This window comes from Myxocyprinus asiaticus, chromosome 33, assembly GCF_019703515.2.
Source record: "Myxocyprinus asiaticus isolate MX2 ecotype Aquarium Trade chromosome 33, UBuf_Myxa_2, whole genome shotgun sequence".
Classification (NCBI taxonomy): Eukaryota; Metazoa; Chordata; class Actinopteri; order Cypriniformes; family Catostomidae; genus Myxocyprinus; species Myxocyprinus asiaticus.
Window position 1 is genome coordinate 9,079,846 of NC_059376.1, and position 16,706 is coordinate 9,096,551.

The following is a 16,706-nucleotide window of genomic DNA, read 5'->3' on the forward strand; positions in this document are numbered from 1 at the left end:
GATTCGGTTTACATCTGGTTTTTAGATCTGTCTCACAAGTGTCTTCTGTGGCATCAGACTGACACTGAGGAGCCAAACAAATTATACACTTAAAAATTAGGGCTGTCAATTACTAAATTTTTTAAATCTATTTAATTACAGGACATGCCGATTAATTAATCAAATTATTTGAAATTAATTGCATATATCAATATTTGCTGAGAAAGTCCCCCAAATAAGGTAAATAATACATATTGACTCATGCATGTATATATATATATATATATCTATATCTATATATATATATATATATATATATATATATAGATAGATAGATAGATACACTGTATATAAATAAATTATGTATTGTCTATAAATATTCAAAATAGTCAATCTACTCTTTGTTTTATTCCCATATCATTGATTAGAAGCCTACAATTGACAGCTGTCCATTTTGCAATTCAGTTCGTCAATGTGTCCTGTTCTGACAGGACGCATTCTTGTGTTTCATCTGCACTATTTTTAATTATATTGTCTGCCTATGTACTGTACATACGCATCAGATGGACACTTTTGGAGTGCCTCACTGGTTTTCAGCATCATAAACGAAGCATTTTTAAGTGCTGTATCAATTTAAAAGTACTCAAAACTTTAAAAATCACATCTTAAGATCCACTCTCGTATTTTTCGTATTTCGTATTATCGATCGTATTTTGTTGGGCTTCGTCCAGCTGTCAAGAGCACGTCCTGTGTGAGCGGCTCTCATTCTGTTGCTGTGCTGCTTGTTGAGGTGCGCTGACTGCCCTCCGTTGACACGGCACATAAAACGTGAAGTTAAATGTTGGATTCCTCAAGCTTGATTAGCTCCGATGGAAGAAAAACATGTAATTTTATTACAGAATTTAAGTACGAATCAGGAGGCATGATAAATTGTAAATTTTTTTAACACGTAATTTTTTATGTTATTATTTGCACTAAATGAACGTGTGAAATTGACAGTCCTGATGAAAATGTCATTATAACGTTTCGCAGTGTAGTGCACAAAATGTGTTTCTGGGTCAGTAGGTTACAATGACAGAATACCATGACATAGTAAATTAGTAACCTATTCAAAGACAATCTGTTCAATTATGCATCAGATCCGAAAGGTTTCATTTCTACAACAAACAACGCAGAATGCAACACTTTCTTCACATTGTTTTAGTAGCGAGCAGTGTGATCTTACCCAACAGGTCCATTTGTGCAGGTACTCCGTTGCACAGCCGCAACCTGTGTCCCAAACTCCCCTCAGCTTCATCTTCATCTTCCTCCTGCTCCTCCTCCTCTCCCTCTTTTCTCTCCACCTCTTCCTCCTCCTGCTCCTCCCACTCTTCCTCATCCACTGAATAACTGCAGCTGATTGGCTCTCTGAAGCTGACCCGGGCGGTGCTGCTGCGGACAGGTGCGGTGGGAGGGTCTTCCGCTTCAGTGACAGTGGGCGGGGAATCTGAAGGGGTTGGCGAATCATACGGCTCGAAGAAAACAGAGGGCGGAGGGGGCGGAAAGGAGTCCGAGTCATCTACATCTGTAAATTCATTTGAAGGTGGAGGTTGAGGGGGAATTTCTATGATGGAGGAAGAAAAGCAAGAAGAAAGGGAGAGAGAAAATCAGAACATTGCAAAATTGTGGCTAATTGCTGTAAAGGGATAGTTCACCCAATGTCATTTCAAACCCGTATGAAATCTTACAACACAAAAAGGTTCATTTTTGAAGAATATCCTGACCACTTTTTTTCTATATAATAAAACTGATTGATATTAAACTATCATATTATTTTAAGGATTAACTTTGTTTTATATAATATACTGACTTCAATCCTATTGACCACCTTTACCTGGAGCTTTTATTTTGACACTGAAAGTGCAATATTCCCCATCTGGTGAAACGCTGTCATCTCCTACTTTTGTTATACTGTGCCACATATGTAGATTTGTTTAATAACTTATTAAACTTATTAATTTGTTTAATCAGTGTCAAAATAAAAGCTCCAGGTAAAGGCGAAGTCAATAGGATTGAAGTCAATATATTACTTTTATGGAAGTATCCTCGGTTAATGTTTGGACTTTGGAGTTGCACGAACCTGCAATTACGTTTCTTTCACAATGCATGTGAACTGCTGCAAAAGCGCTAAAATATGTGCACAGAACAGCATGTCACCCGATTATTTAATCACAGGCGTTTGTAGTTTAAAAATCACCGTATCACCATATTGATGTCATTTTGATTAATTGCACAGCCCTGAAGGATTGTGAAATTAGTCTACTGGTCAAATAATAAGCGCATTAAAATATCGCAATACCCACGATACTGCTTAATTTTTTATCGTCAGCAAAATCATGAAGAGTATATTGTGGATATTCAATATATCACCCAACCCTATTCTCCACGAATGATTATCAGATATTAACAACTTACATTTTGGTCTGTTCCTCACAAAGAGCCATTTTATGGCTTCAGAAGATTTGGAATATATTGCATTAAACCACATTACAGTATACTTCACTTTTTTAAATGGAAAAAAAGTGGCTAGAATATTCTTTAAAAATTCACCCTTTGTGCTCCACGGAAGAAAAAAAGTCATATGGGTCGGGAATGTCATGAGTGTAAGCAAACAATGACAACATTTTCAGTTTTGGGTTGATTGTTCCTTTATTTCATCATGCTCCGTGAATTAAATCTTACCTGTACAACTGCTCTCAACAATGCCTCCACAGTCCTTTGCTGTGGAAGTACCCCTGGATGTGCAGCTTGCTGGAAAAGGGCCAAATTCAGCATATCCATTCAGCTCCACTGTAAACTCCAGACCACTGCATGAATTGTCTGTCCTGTTATTCACTTGGTGCGTGCTGATGTGTGATTGGTCTCTGCATGGTAATTCTGCCCTGTTTTTGGCTCCAGGGCAGATCTGAGAGGGTGAATAGGAGTTTTGTGTGCGTTTTTGTCCATACGGTGGAAGTTCACCCTTTGGAATACGAGGGAATGAGGTGTGAACACCTACAAAATTACCCAAAAGAAAATCAGAGATTTGTAAAGCTTCTGAAAAGAAGTATGCAACAAATGTAGCTTGGATTTTATTGGTGCATGCTATTCATTGTGATAATTTTCCACATTTATGATGTAATTTTCATCATGTTGTGTTTTAAAGGAATAGTTCACCCAAAAATGAAAAGGTTTGATGGCAAATGCCATTGGTTCGCACATATCTTATATCCAACCGTAACATGCCAATGAATATGCAAAGTACAAATGAGAATTGAGCGCTACGGTGGAAGGGATGATTATCAGTGAATAACGACTTAAATTTTGGTCTGTTCCTCACATAAAGCTATTGTATGACTTCAGAGACTTTGAATATAGCACACAAATCATATGAACTACTTTTATGGTGCTTTTTAGTCCTCCGTGGAATTTGAAAGCCACTGGTCCACTATATGCTTTCATTGTATGGAAAAGAGCAGTGTGAACAATCTTCAAAACATCTACTTTTGTGTTACACATATGAAAGTCATACAGGTTTGGAATGACATCAGGGTGAGGAATTAATGACAGAATTTTCATTTTTGGTGAACTATACCTTTATAAACAGAGCTGTGTAAAAAGCATAGTAAAAATAAAGAGCAAAGTAAACAAATGATGAACAAGAATAACTGAACCTCTGCTCTCCAGTGGAAAATGACTGCACCCATTCACTGTTGTTGTACTGGTAGCTATGACTGCATTCTTCTGTGTACTGCCTTTAGAGCTGGAAGCAATGGGATTGATTCCCCCCTGTGGCCGCGGTGTGGAACTACGTTGCTGATTTTGAGTGGGTTTATGTGTTACAGAATTGCTCTGTAGGGCAGAATCACAGGAGTCTGAGTTATCTGGGTTTTCACCCAGCGAGCAGGAGCGAGAGCAGAAAATGAGTCCGCCGCGCGGCAGGAAGGGTCTGCCCAGCAGAGGGAGCTGACAGCAGGCACAGCAGAAACATGCTTCAGAGGCGTGCCAGTGCTGGCCCTCGTATGTCATCTGACCCTGGTCTATACCTACAGAGAGGAAGAGAGATAGGAAGAAAGTGAGAAAAATGCAAACATTACAAGACTCTATCTTACCCTTTAATCACAAATGTCTCAAACAGGAACCACTGCATTCCTCTGTAATTACTCACATTTTCTGGCATAACTGAAAAGAATATTCTGTTATATTTTTAACTCAATTAAGGCTGCATCGTAAATGAAACTTCATAAGTGACTGATTTTCAATGCTCTACATAGGCAGTTTTACATAACACTCTGCATAAAATACATAGCAAACACATATATTGGGTAAAAGAGTCACCAGCCACTTTAATAGGAACACCTGTACATCTACATATTCATGTGATTATCTAATCAGCCAATCGTGTGGCAGCAGTGTAATGTATAAAATCATGCAGATACAGGTCAGGAGCTTCAGTTAATGTTCTCATCAGCCATCAGAATGGGGAAAAAAATGTGATCTCAGTGATTTGGACCGTGGCATGATTGTTGGTGCCAGATGGGCTGGTTTGAGTATTTCTGTAACTGCTGATCTCCTGGGATTTTCACGCACAATTTTCACGGCAGTTCAGTGGATGAAAAGGCTTTGTTGATGAGAGAGGTCAATGGAGAATGGCCTGACTGATCCATGCTGACAGGAAGGTGACAGCAAACCAAATAAACACACGTTACAACAGTGCTACGCAGAAAAGCATTTCTTTTTTTTTTTCTTCTTCCCTTTGTGATAATACCCACTACCAACACTTAAAAAAAAACCACATAAATAGAAACAATAACCAACAAGTACATAATTAGATGCTTTTATATAATATACATATACACATATATATATATATATATATATATATATATATATATATATATATATATATATATATTATTATTATTATTATTATTAATTTTTAATTATATATATTTAATATTTAAATGTACTTAAATATATATAATATATAATATATATATATATATATATATATATATATATATATATATATATATATATATATATATATATTTACTTACATATATATATATCAGGCTCTTACAACCACACATAGTACCTTCAAATAATTCAAATAATATTATTTAAACATAAAAAAAATTAAAATAATTATATAATTATTATAAAAAAATACTACTACTACTATTACTAATATTGATAAATGACTAAAAAATTAAATAAATAGATAAATAAATAAATTTAAAAGGAGGGAGTGTTATATGAAAAAAGTAATTAATTTAATGTATTTTCCTTTGTTTTATATTATTTTCTTTGATATTAGAGGTGCCCATATCTTTTCAAAAAGTATACTTTTGCTCTTAATTTCATATGTTATCATCTCCATAGAATGTACTTTGGAAACTAGATCTAAAATCATTTAAAAACTTGGGATTCTCCAAAACTTTGTTATTGCATTAAAAGCTGTAATTCTCAGTATTCTAAATAAATCTCATCTTTATTAAGTAGCATAGGTCTTATACCCAAGACTATATGTTGTATCTTTATATTTGTTTTTTTTTTAATTTCTTCTATTACCTGAATTACTTTTATCCACATTTTTTTTTTTTATTGTTTTACAAGTATAAAAAATATGTGTATAATGAGTTTAAGTTCCTCACAGCTTCTCCAGCAACCTAAAGATGAATGATTATACTTAGAGGATATTTCTGGTGTTATGAAATATCTCATATTAACTTTCCAAGCGTATTCTTGCCAAAATGGAGATTGCGTGGTTTTTAAAATTTCTTTCAAACTTTGTTTCCAATCTCCTTCTGTTATTTTATTTTCCAACTCAACTTCCCATTTTATTTTAATATTATGTAAACCCTTATCCTTGATTTCTTGAAATATTTTATTTATTCATCCTATCAAATTATCTACTTTGTTAATTTTACTAACTTTAATCATAAAGTGCAACAGAGGGTGAATATCGTCAAAAGTTTTAACTTCTTATTTGAAGATATTTGTAAAATAGTTTCCTAGACAATACATATTTTTTCCCTATGTTCTCAAATGTCTCCATCTCATTGTCTCCATAAATTTGATAAAATCGTATAAGCCCTTTGCTAGCCCAAACCTTAAATACATCATCAAAGGCATTTGGTTTAAAATCTGGATCTCTTGCTATTTCATTCATCACTTTACAAATTCTTCTCCAACATTTAAAAGTTTCATCTATGCAATAATAACTAGTATTCATATTTTTCTTTCTCCCACAGAATATTAATGTACTAATTGCATCAAGTGACCCAGTTTCCATACTTTCCACTTTGATGTATTATCCACTTGCATCCAATTCAATATTGGCTTAACCTGGGCTGCATAATAATAATTCTCCAAGTTAGGCAACGCTAGACCCCCCATTCCTTTACTGTTTTGTAAGACCTTAAGTTTTACTCTTAGTTTTCCTTCATCCCAGATACATTTTCTAAAAATGCTATGCCACTTTTTAAAACTACTAAGCTGTATATAAACTGGAAGGTTTTGAAACAGAAATAAGCATTTTGGAAGTATACTCATTTTAATTGTACTTATTTTTTCAAAGATAATGGTAATATTTTCCACCTTTTAAAATCATGTCTTACAGTAGTTTCTAGAATATCATAATTACACTTATATACATTTTCTACATTGTTTGGAATTATCACTCCCAAGTACCTTATTTCAGTTTGGTTCCATTTAATATCATATTTCTTTTTAAAATCCTTTTGTAATTTGCCCCCTATTTCCATAACTTTTGTCTTATTAAAATGTAGTTTATAACCTGACAAATCTCCATATAAATCTATCTCTTCTAACACTGAGGGTATTGATGTTTCTACATCTGTTAAAAACAGTATTACATCATCTGCATACAATGCAAGTTGATGTTACTCATCCTCAATTTTAAGACCTTTTATTGTGGAATGAATTAGTATACGCTGTGCTAAGGGCTCTATGCATAAAGCAAATATCTGAGGTGACAAGGGATCCTCTTGTCTTGTCCCCCTCATTAATGCAAACTTCTCTGAAAGAACTGCATTGGCTCTAACTCTTGCATTTGGTTGATTGTATATTTTTTGACTAATTTAATAAACCGTTGATTAAAACCATATGCTTCACAAGTTTCAAAAATAAAGGGCCATAGAACCCTGTCGAAAGCTTTTTCAGCATCTAATGTCATTATTAACATTTGTTTCTTAGTTTTAGTTGCATAATCAGTAAGATTTAGTGTTCGTCGTACATTATCATACAATACCCGTTTTTTCACAAAACCAGTTTGATCTAAGTTCATTATTGTTGGTATTATATCAACAAGCCTAGTAGCAATTATTGATGTAAATAGCTTTTGATCTATATTTAACAAAGATATAGGTCTATAAGATGAACGTTGTGTGGGGTCTTTCCCGTCTTTTAGTATTACGGTTATAATGGATGAGTTCCATGTCTGTGGCCGCTCATCCTTTTCTAAAATCCAGTTGAAAACCTCACTCAATATTGGGGACAACAATTTATTATAGTCTTTATAAAATTCATTTATAAATCCATTACTATCTGGACATTTTTCTGTTTTACTTTTTTAAATAACTGTTAAAATCTCTTCTTCTGTTTTTGGAGAGGTTAAAACTTTATTTTGTTGACTTGTAATAGTAGGAAGGTTCCAAAAATTCAAGTAGTTTTTAATTTTAGTTGTATCCAAAATGTCTGAATCTGGTTTATAAAGAGACTGGTAATAATCTCTAAAACATGAAACTATTTCTAACTTTCCCTTCCTTTCTACTAAATCTTTATCCCTTATACTCATTATTACAGATTTTTAAAAAAAAATTTTTTTAAATGCTAACATTTTTAGAGATTTTGCACTATTATCATAGTATTTCTGTCTAGTATACATTAAAATCTTCTCCATTTCTACTATTGCTATTTTATCTAAGCCTTCCTTACCTCCTTTATCTCTTCATAAACCTCCTTATTTTTATTTTTCACATGCTTTTCCTGTAAACTTTTTAATTAACTTCTCTCTTTGACCATGATGCATATGCTATTATTTCCCCTCTCATTGTGGCTTTAGCAGCCTCCCACATTATAACTGGTGTCACTTCTCCATTATTGTTACTCTGTATATAATTTTTAAAGCAATGCATTATTTTATCCTTAAAAATATTATCCCTAAGAAGAGAATTATTAAACCTCCATATTGAAGTTCCTTGTATACTCCTAACCTCCATTTCCATTATCACTACTGCATGATCTACTACAGTTATTGGTAAAATTTCACAGTTCTTTACCCTTAACACATCATTTTTAAACATAAATATATAATCTAGTCTAGAATAAATATTATGAGCTTCAGAATAATATGTGAACTCTTTAATCTGCGGATGCATAAAACGCCACACATCTATCAACCCCAGCTCCTCACCTGCTTGTTGCAAGAGTGTAGCCCCTTTTATTAATTTATGTTTTATTATACTCTGAGTATCTAGTTCTTCATCCATAACCAAATTAAAATATCCTGCCATAACCATTATTCCTTTAACCTCCATTACTAACAATAATAAAATATGTTTTAAAAAACGTACATTTTCCCCAGGTGGGTTGTATACATTAATTAGATTTATTAATTGTCCTTCTAATTCTCCTCTCACTAGTACATATCTTCCCTCATTATCTATTTTACTAAATTCACTTTTAAAGTTAAAATGTTTCTTAACCAATATTGCTACTCCTCTTTTTGCCGATGTAAATGATGATGCGAATACTTGAGCTGCAGCTAACTTTTCTAATTTTATATGTTCATCTTTATTTAAATGTGTTTCTTGTAAACAAAATAATTTGAAAAGCATTTCTGAACCCACAACATGTCGAACATTGAGGCGGATGGGCTACAGCAGCAGAAGACCCCTCCGGCTACCACTACTGTCAGCTAGGAACAGGAAACTGAGGCTGCAGTGGACAGAGGCTCACCAAAACTGGACAGTAGATGATTGGAAAAACATCGCCTGGTCTGACAAATCTGGATTTCTGCTGAGATACACAAAAGGTAGGCCCACTGCAGCCTCAGTTTTCTGTTTTTGGCTGACAGAAGTGGAACCCGACGTGGTCTTCTGCTGTTGTAGCCCATCTGGCACAAGGTCGACATGTTGTGCATTCTGAGATGCTATTCTGCTCACTACAATTGTACAGAGAGTTTATCTGAGTTACCGTAGCCTTTCTGTCAGCTTGAACCAGTCTGGCCATTCTCCGTTGACCTCTTTCTTCAACAAGGTGTTTCCATCCGCAAAACTGCCGCTCACTGGTTGTTTTTTGTTTTTCGAACCATTCTCTTTACACTATAGAGACTGTTGTGCATGAAAATCCCAGGAGATCAGCAGTATACAGAAATACTCAAACCAGCCCATCTGGCACCAACAATCATGCCACAGTCCAAATCACTGAGATCACATTTGTTCCCCATTCTGATGGTTGATGTGAACATTAACATGATTTTATACATTACACTGCTGCCACACGACTGGCTAATTAGATAATCGCATGAATAAGTAGATGTACAGGTGTACCTAATAAAGTGGCCGGTGAGTGTATAATCTATTCTCTTGACTAATCCACCATCTTTTTTTATAGTGCTGGGATTGACTTCTCTACAAAGGATACATGCGACGCTGCCTTTAAATTTGGCCAAAATGAAGTGTCTTAGGCCACGTCCACACTAATACTTTTTTGTTTGAAAACGCATCTTTTTCTCTACGTTTTGGCCTTCAGTCACCACTGAGACGGCGTTTTTGTCTGGCAAAAACTGAGCTTTTCGAAAATGCTCTCCCAAGTGGATCAGTTTTAAAATGTCTTCATGCTGTAGTGTGGATAGGGAAGACAGAGACATCTTAAAACAATTATATATTTGTTTTCATGTGAAGCAGTCGTATGATTCATTCAACCCAAAGCAATCAAGAGGCTGCCCGTTTTGTAGCGGCATTCTTGTGCCTGCTATCCACTTTGATAACGTTGTTAAAGAAATGGTACTTTGTACAACCTTTACATTGCATTCCTTAAAAGGCGATGGGAAGTTTACTCGGAATTGCTGTCCAGCGACGGAACACAAGAGCAAGTACGTTTCAGACCGTCCATGGAACATCTATTTTCCACACGTGCAGTAAGGGAATTAAACATTATCAGATGTTTCAGTGTGGACAAGAAACTTTTGGAAAATGTTTGAAAATGATATTGTGGATGGAGAGCATTTTGAAAATGCAGTTTTCAAATATATGGATTGGCATATGTGGATAACAGGTTTTTTCCCAAAAAGGGCAGTGACAGAAAATTTCAGAGACAGAAAAAAGTTCTAAATAATTGTAAAAAATAAATATGAAAATAAATAAAAATTCAATGGAATGCTTCCATGTAGTTAAAAAAAACAAAAAAACGTTAGTGCTCCATTTACAGACAATACTGCACTTCGAATACATAGTTTCTGTCTGTTACTGTAAAACAGTTTCCCATTAGTTTTTAAAAACTGTGGGATGCTTTAAAATAAATTGTCTGTGGTAATCGAAAGCATACAACACATCCACAAACATAATGAAAATGAATATGACTCTTTTTGAACACTCTGTTTATGTGGCTCCTCCATGCAAACTGTTTTAAATGAGTCTATTTATTTTATTTGAGATAAAATAGCTTGAACATACTGTAACTTTCAGAACTCAAAACTTCAACTTTGTGACGCAACAGAGATGTCTAATCTTAACCATTAGTGCGGCACATTCCAGCGCAGATTGCTTTGTGTTCCTGTCATAATGTAATTCAGGCTTTGCAAAGACCCTTTTACTGAAGGATGGGGAAGTTCAAAACTATATTGGACACAACAGCAAACCCGCAGCTTGTGTGTGAGCACCAGAGCACAGCGATCAACACTGTTGCTCATACTGGGGGCCTGGGTAGCTCAGTGGTAAAATACGCTGGCTACCACCCCTGGAGTTCGCTAGTTCGAATCCCAGGGTGTGCTGAGTGACTCCAGCCAGGTCTCCTAAGCAACCAAATTGTCCCGGTTGCTAGGGAGGGTAGAGTCACATGGGGTAACCTCCTCGTGGTCGCTATAATGTGGTTTGTTCTCGGTGGGGCACATGGTGAATTGAGCGTGGTTGCCGCGGTGGATGGCGTGAAGCCTTCTCACGCGCTATGTCTCCGTGGCAACGCGCTCAACAAGCCACGTGATAAGATGCGTGGGCTGACTGTCTCAGACGCGGAGGCAACTGGGATTCGTCCTCTGCCACCCAGACTGAGGTGAATCACTACGCCACCACGAGGACTTAGAGCATATTGGGAATTGGGCATTCCAAATTGGGAGAAAAAGGGGAAAAATCCCCCCCCCCCCCCCAAAAAAAAAAAAAAAAAACACTGTCGCTCATGTCAGATGCAAGAAGAGTGTTTCTTAAAGGCACAACAGCCAAAAACATTTCTAAAAGTCAGAGATAGGGTCGAAAATGATCATGGGAACTGAAATAAGACATTTTTGACACATTCACACACACACAAAAGGAAAAAATTATCAAATAAATTATCAGATGATCCCTTTAAGCTAAATATTGGTAATCAATAATTTTTTGAGCATACTCACCAATATGTTCTCCGCAGGTGTCGCAGTATTCGGCGTACAGTGACTCATAACAACAGCAGCAGTAGGGCCGACTCTCTCTCATGATGTAGCGCTGACCTCCGAGTGCTGTCTCACACTCAAAACAACAGAAATGTTTCATGTGCCAGTGGCGCCCCTCAGCCTCTGTACACTCATCCGCAAAGATGATCTGATGAGCAATAAGAGAAGGAGCAAGACTTAAAGTGCTTATTGTGTATAGTGGTGGGGCTCCACCTTGCTTAGAGGATTGTATCCATAAGGAGTAACAATTCAGTAATCATGCAAATTCTTAAAGAGTATTTGATGCAGCATGTATATGGTGGGGATGAATTATGTTAAATAAAGAAATCAATATCAGAAAAGATTCTAGTTCAAACAATTCACCACATATCAATTTACATTTCAAATGCATTGAAACATTTTCTAGAATGAATCACCCCTATATCCTTAATGAGTTATTATATTTCCATTTTTAATTATGAACATAAAGTAAATAAGTAGAATAATTCATATGACATATTTAGTATTTATATCCATTAATAATTAAGTGCTCACTTTATTCGTTATTATTATTACATTAATAATTAATCATAACATTAACATTTAATTAAATTCAATTTTATTATTATAATTCTGTAATTAAGAGATTTAATTATTTATTAATGTAAAATATATAATTAATTATAATATTTATTTAATGTAATATTATATAATATTAATTATATGGTGTATAGTGGTGGATCAATTATGTAAAATAAAGAGATTAATATGAGAAAACCAAACCCTAAATGAGATGCTAGTGGGTTAGGTTGGGGATCAAACTTTATTTTAGTTCAGACAATTCACCACACATCAATGTACATTTAAAATACATTGAAACATATTTTCCAGAATTAATCACCCCCAGATTCTTTAAAGAGTTCTTAAAGAGTGGGGGCCTGGGTAGCTCAGCGAGTATTGACGCGGACTACCACCCCTGGAGTTGCGAGTTTGAATCCAGGGCGTGCTGAGTGACTCCAGCCAGGTCTCCTAAGCAACCAAATTGGTCCGGTTGCTGGGGGGGTAGAGTCACATGGGGTAACCTCCTTCTCGTTGTTGCGATTAGTGGTTCTCACTCTCAATGGGGCCACCACGAGGACATAGTAAGTAGTGGGAATTGGGCATGCCAAATTGGGAAGAAGATGTAAAAAAAAAAAAAAAAAAAAGTTCTTAAAGAGTTATTTAAAAAATTGATATTATATTTATATTTTATATATATATATATATATATATATATATATATATATATATATATATATATGAATATAAAGTTAATAAATACAATAATAAATTAATCATTAATTTCATTAATTATTATTATACCATTAATAATAATATTGATAATTAATCTTTAATTACTTTAATTTTTAGATTAAATAAATAATATAGAGTACATTTTAATTACTGTAATCTTATAATTATAATTCTGTAATTATTGATATAACTATAATATCTTATTAATATTATATACAGTATTATTAATAAAACATACACACACACACACACACACACACACACACACATATATATATATACAGTATGTATATATATACACTGGCGGCCAAAAGTTTGGAATAATTTAGCAGATTTTGTTTCGGAAGGAAATTGTTACTTTATTTTACCAAAGTGGCATTCAACTCATCACAAAGTATAGTCAGGACATTACTGATGTAAAAAACAGCACCATCACTATTTGAAAAAAGTCATTTTTGATCAAATCTAGACAGGCCCCATTTCCAGCAGCCATCACTCCTTATCCTTGAGTAATCATGCTAAATTGCTCATTTGGTTCTAGAAAATCTCTTGCCATTATATCAAACACAGTTGAAAGATATTTGGTTTGTTAAATGAAACTTAACATTGTCTTTGTGTTTGTTTTTGAGTTGCCACAGTATGCAATAGACTGGCATGTCTTAAGGTCAATATTAGGTCAAAAATGGCAAAAAAGAAACAGCTTTCTCTAGAAACTCGTCAGTCAATCATTTTTTTGAGGAATGAAGGCTATGCAATGCTTGAAATTGTTCATACAAAGGTTACATTACAGTCTTCAAAGACAAAGTACAACTGGCTCTAACAAGGACAGAAAGAGATGTGGAAGGCCAGATGTACAACTAAACAAGAGGATAAGTACATCAGAGTCTCTAGTTTGAGAAATAGACGCCTCACATGTCCTCAGCTGACAGCTTCATTGAATTCTACCCGCTCAACACTTTCACGTACAACAGTAAAGAGAAGACTCAGGGGTGCAGGCCTTATGGGAAGAATTGCAAAGAAAAAGACACTTTTGAAACAGAAAAACAAAAAGAAAAGGTTAGAGTGGGCAAAGAAACACAGACATTGGACAACAGATAATTAGAAAAGAGTGTTATGGATCTTAACCCCATTGAGCTTTTGTGGGATCAGCTAGACTGTAAGGTGCATGAGAAGTGTCCAACAAAACAGCGACATCTATGGCAAGTGCTACAGGAAGTGTGGGGTGAAATGTCACCTGAGTATCTGGACAAACTGACAGCTAGAATGCCAAGGATCTGCAAAGCTTTCATTGCTGCAAATGGAGGATTTTTGATGAGAACTCTTTGAAGTAGTTTAAGAAGTTCTGAATTTTTTTTTTTTCAAATTGTAATAGTAATTTTTCATGATATTAATGTCCTGACTATACATTGTGATCAGTTGAATGCCACTTTGGTGAATAAAAGTACCAATTTCTTTCCATAAGAGCAAAATCTGTACATTATTCCAAACTTTTTGCCACCAGTGTATACATATATATATATTTAAAACACATATTTATATATAAATAACTGATACATAGTATATTAATATTATATTTATAAAATACTTAAAATTAATGATGGAATTACATATATACATATATATATATATTAGGGCTGCAACGGTACATGTATCCACGTCGAACCGAACGGATACAGGGCCTTCGGTATGGTACACGCAGTCACACAAATGATTACATATCTTAGCATGCGTGAAACCAATATTAAAACAACATATAACGAACAACACAAACCGCGTAGAACTAAAATGAAAAAAGATTGCGGAGCAGCAACACGGGACCGCACGGAACCCAAAAAAAAAGAACAGATCATCACACAGTACACAAGAAACTGCGGATCAGATAAATGCAAGTGAAGTTTATACTAGCTAGCTCGCTATTTTAGATGGAACTAAATAAAATATTAATATATCAGGCTCAAATAAGCCAGAGACTGAAGACCCACCGCCGTCTCTAAAATCTGTTTTTTGTGAGCATTATGGTTTTGCAGTAAACTACAGTAATACTGGGCAACAAGTAGTGAACAGGTCGAAGAAATCGCTTCATTGCACACAAGGAGCTCTAAAATACGATTGAACACTAGCAGCCACAGGTGTTGTATGATGATTTCGGCTGAAACCAGGAGCGGGAGGGAGATGCGCCTTTTGAGCATGAGAGATCGAATGTCTGTTTTGAAACGCGAAAGTGAAGGAAACTGAAAAACAAGGCACAGTTTTCAATGATGAAACACAGAAGGGTTGCAGAAAGGATATGTCAGTCTTCCAAAATGTGTTGTGGCTGATTTTAATGATTTTATAATAATTATAATTAATTATAATAAATAATGAATTTATTGCTGGCTTGTCTGTTTATTGAGGTTGCAGCATGGTTGCAGAAAGGATCTAGAAGTTAAGAGGTTAAGGGAACGTAGGGGAACCATTGTGCACAACCTAAAACAAACGTTCTATTTCCGTAAAAAAAAAAAAAACTTTCCTGGAAAACCAAAAACGTACCTTAAAGCTCTGTTCTGGAAACCAAAAACTGTTAGTTGGGGAAACTTGCTCGATTAATAATAATAGGCTAATCTTGATGATGATGACCAACTCTCTTCATAAAGAGGCAATAGCATAATATTAGATTACTATATCATGGCTGGCTGCTGCATTATAAGTGAACATATGTGACTGGGCAAACAAAAGTAACTGACTGTAAACGCGTCTCTACATGCTGCCGTTATCATGAGTGCACAACAACGTACGTCTTATATCCGTTGTGCAGCAGAATCAACAAGCAGCAGATTAAATTTGTTTCCCGCGATTGTAATTCCGGTCTAAATATATTTATACCACCTCTGTGCATTAAATAGTCCGCACGCACATTTTCATTGTAAACCATACGATGTTTCAGCTGCTCCGTTTCGCTGTGTCGAGAAAAAACGCAATGTTTTTTTTTTATATACTAAATTATGATAAAACAGCTTTACACCTTCCACATGGAACCAATCTTGGACAAATGCGAAACCCAAAGTAGTAAAGCTAATTCTTTTCTAAATAAACCTAGGCCTGTTTATGGAAGACAAATTCATCTCATATCCGTCTTCATATTTACAGTAACAATGAGTCTTTACAGTGCGTACAGTGACTTTTGGTTCACCTCGGGAAAATATATCTCTTTTACAAGGGAAAGCATTTGGTGAAAACTGTTGTATAAATGCTTACTTGGTTGTTTTGTCCAAGATCTTGTTTTGTCATTGTCAAGTTCAGAGCGCTCCTCTTACAAGCATTGCTGATGATTCAAGTGGCGCGCTATAACGTGCATACTCGAGAAAAGTGGGGGTGGAGTTTGAGAGGGCAGTTCAAAATAAACAAATGCTGCTCCTTGTTGTTGATTTTTTTTTAATGCTAAATAATTAATGTCTGATTATATATATATATGATGGATCATTTAGCACTTTTAAGAACTGTAGTCCTAGCTTAATTTTAAAGGAAAGGAGCTGTCTTTAACATAATAATAATAATAAAAAACTTTTCATCTTAACTTTTCTTGATTCAGGCTTAGTTTAAAAATCGTTAACCGGAATGAACCGTGAGTTTATTATCGTGAACTATATAAACAGTTAAAGACACAGGGTGAGCCCAGTTTAAGATCTGTTTGGTCCAACTGCATCTAAATTATACAGCAGAGTGTAGTTTTTCTCCATTATGTGAGGTAAACCAGGTGCAGATTTTTTTTCTCACAAACATTGCAAGT

At 35.0% G+C, this 16,706-nt stretch overlaps 1 protein-coding gene across 3 annotated transcripts in view; it reads right to left on the reverse strand.

Annotated features, from left to right (window-relative positions):
* The window catches only part of LOC127424678 (prickle planar cell polarity protein 3-B-like), a 74,783-nt gene that overhangs the window by 6,547 nt on the left and 51,530 nt on the right, over positions 1-16,706 (reverse strand). For all 3 annotated transcript variants that reach the window (XM_051670063.1, XM_051670064.1, XM_051670065.1), the window contains 4 exons: positions 11,630-11,816; positions 3,672-4,043; positions 2,701-3,012; positions 1,205-1,582 (listed from right to left, as the gene is read on the reverse strand). In XM_051670063.1, coding sequence (XP_051526023.1) covers positions 1,205-1,582; positions 2,701-3,012; positions 3,672-4,043; positions 11,630-11,816 — 1,249 coding nt within the window. The remainder of the gene's footprint in view (positions 1-1,204; positions 1,583-2,700; positions 3,013-3,671; positions 4,044-11,629; positions 11,817-16,706) is intronic.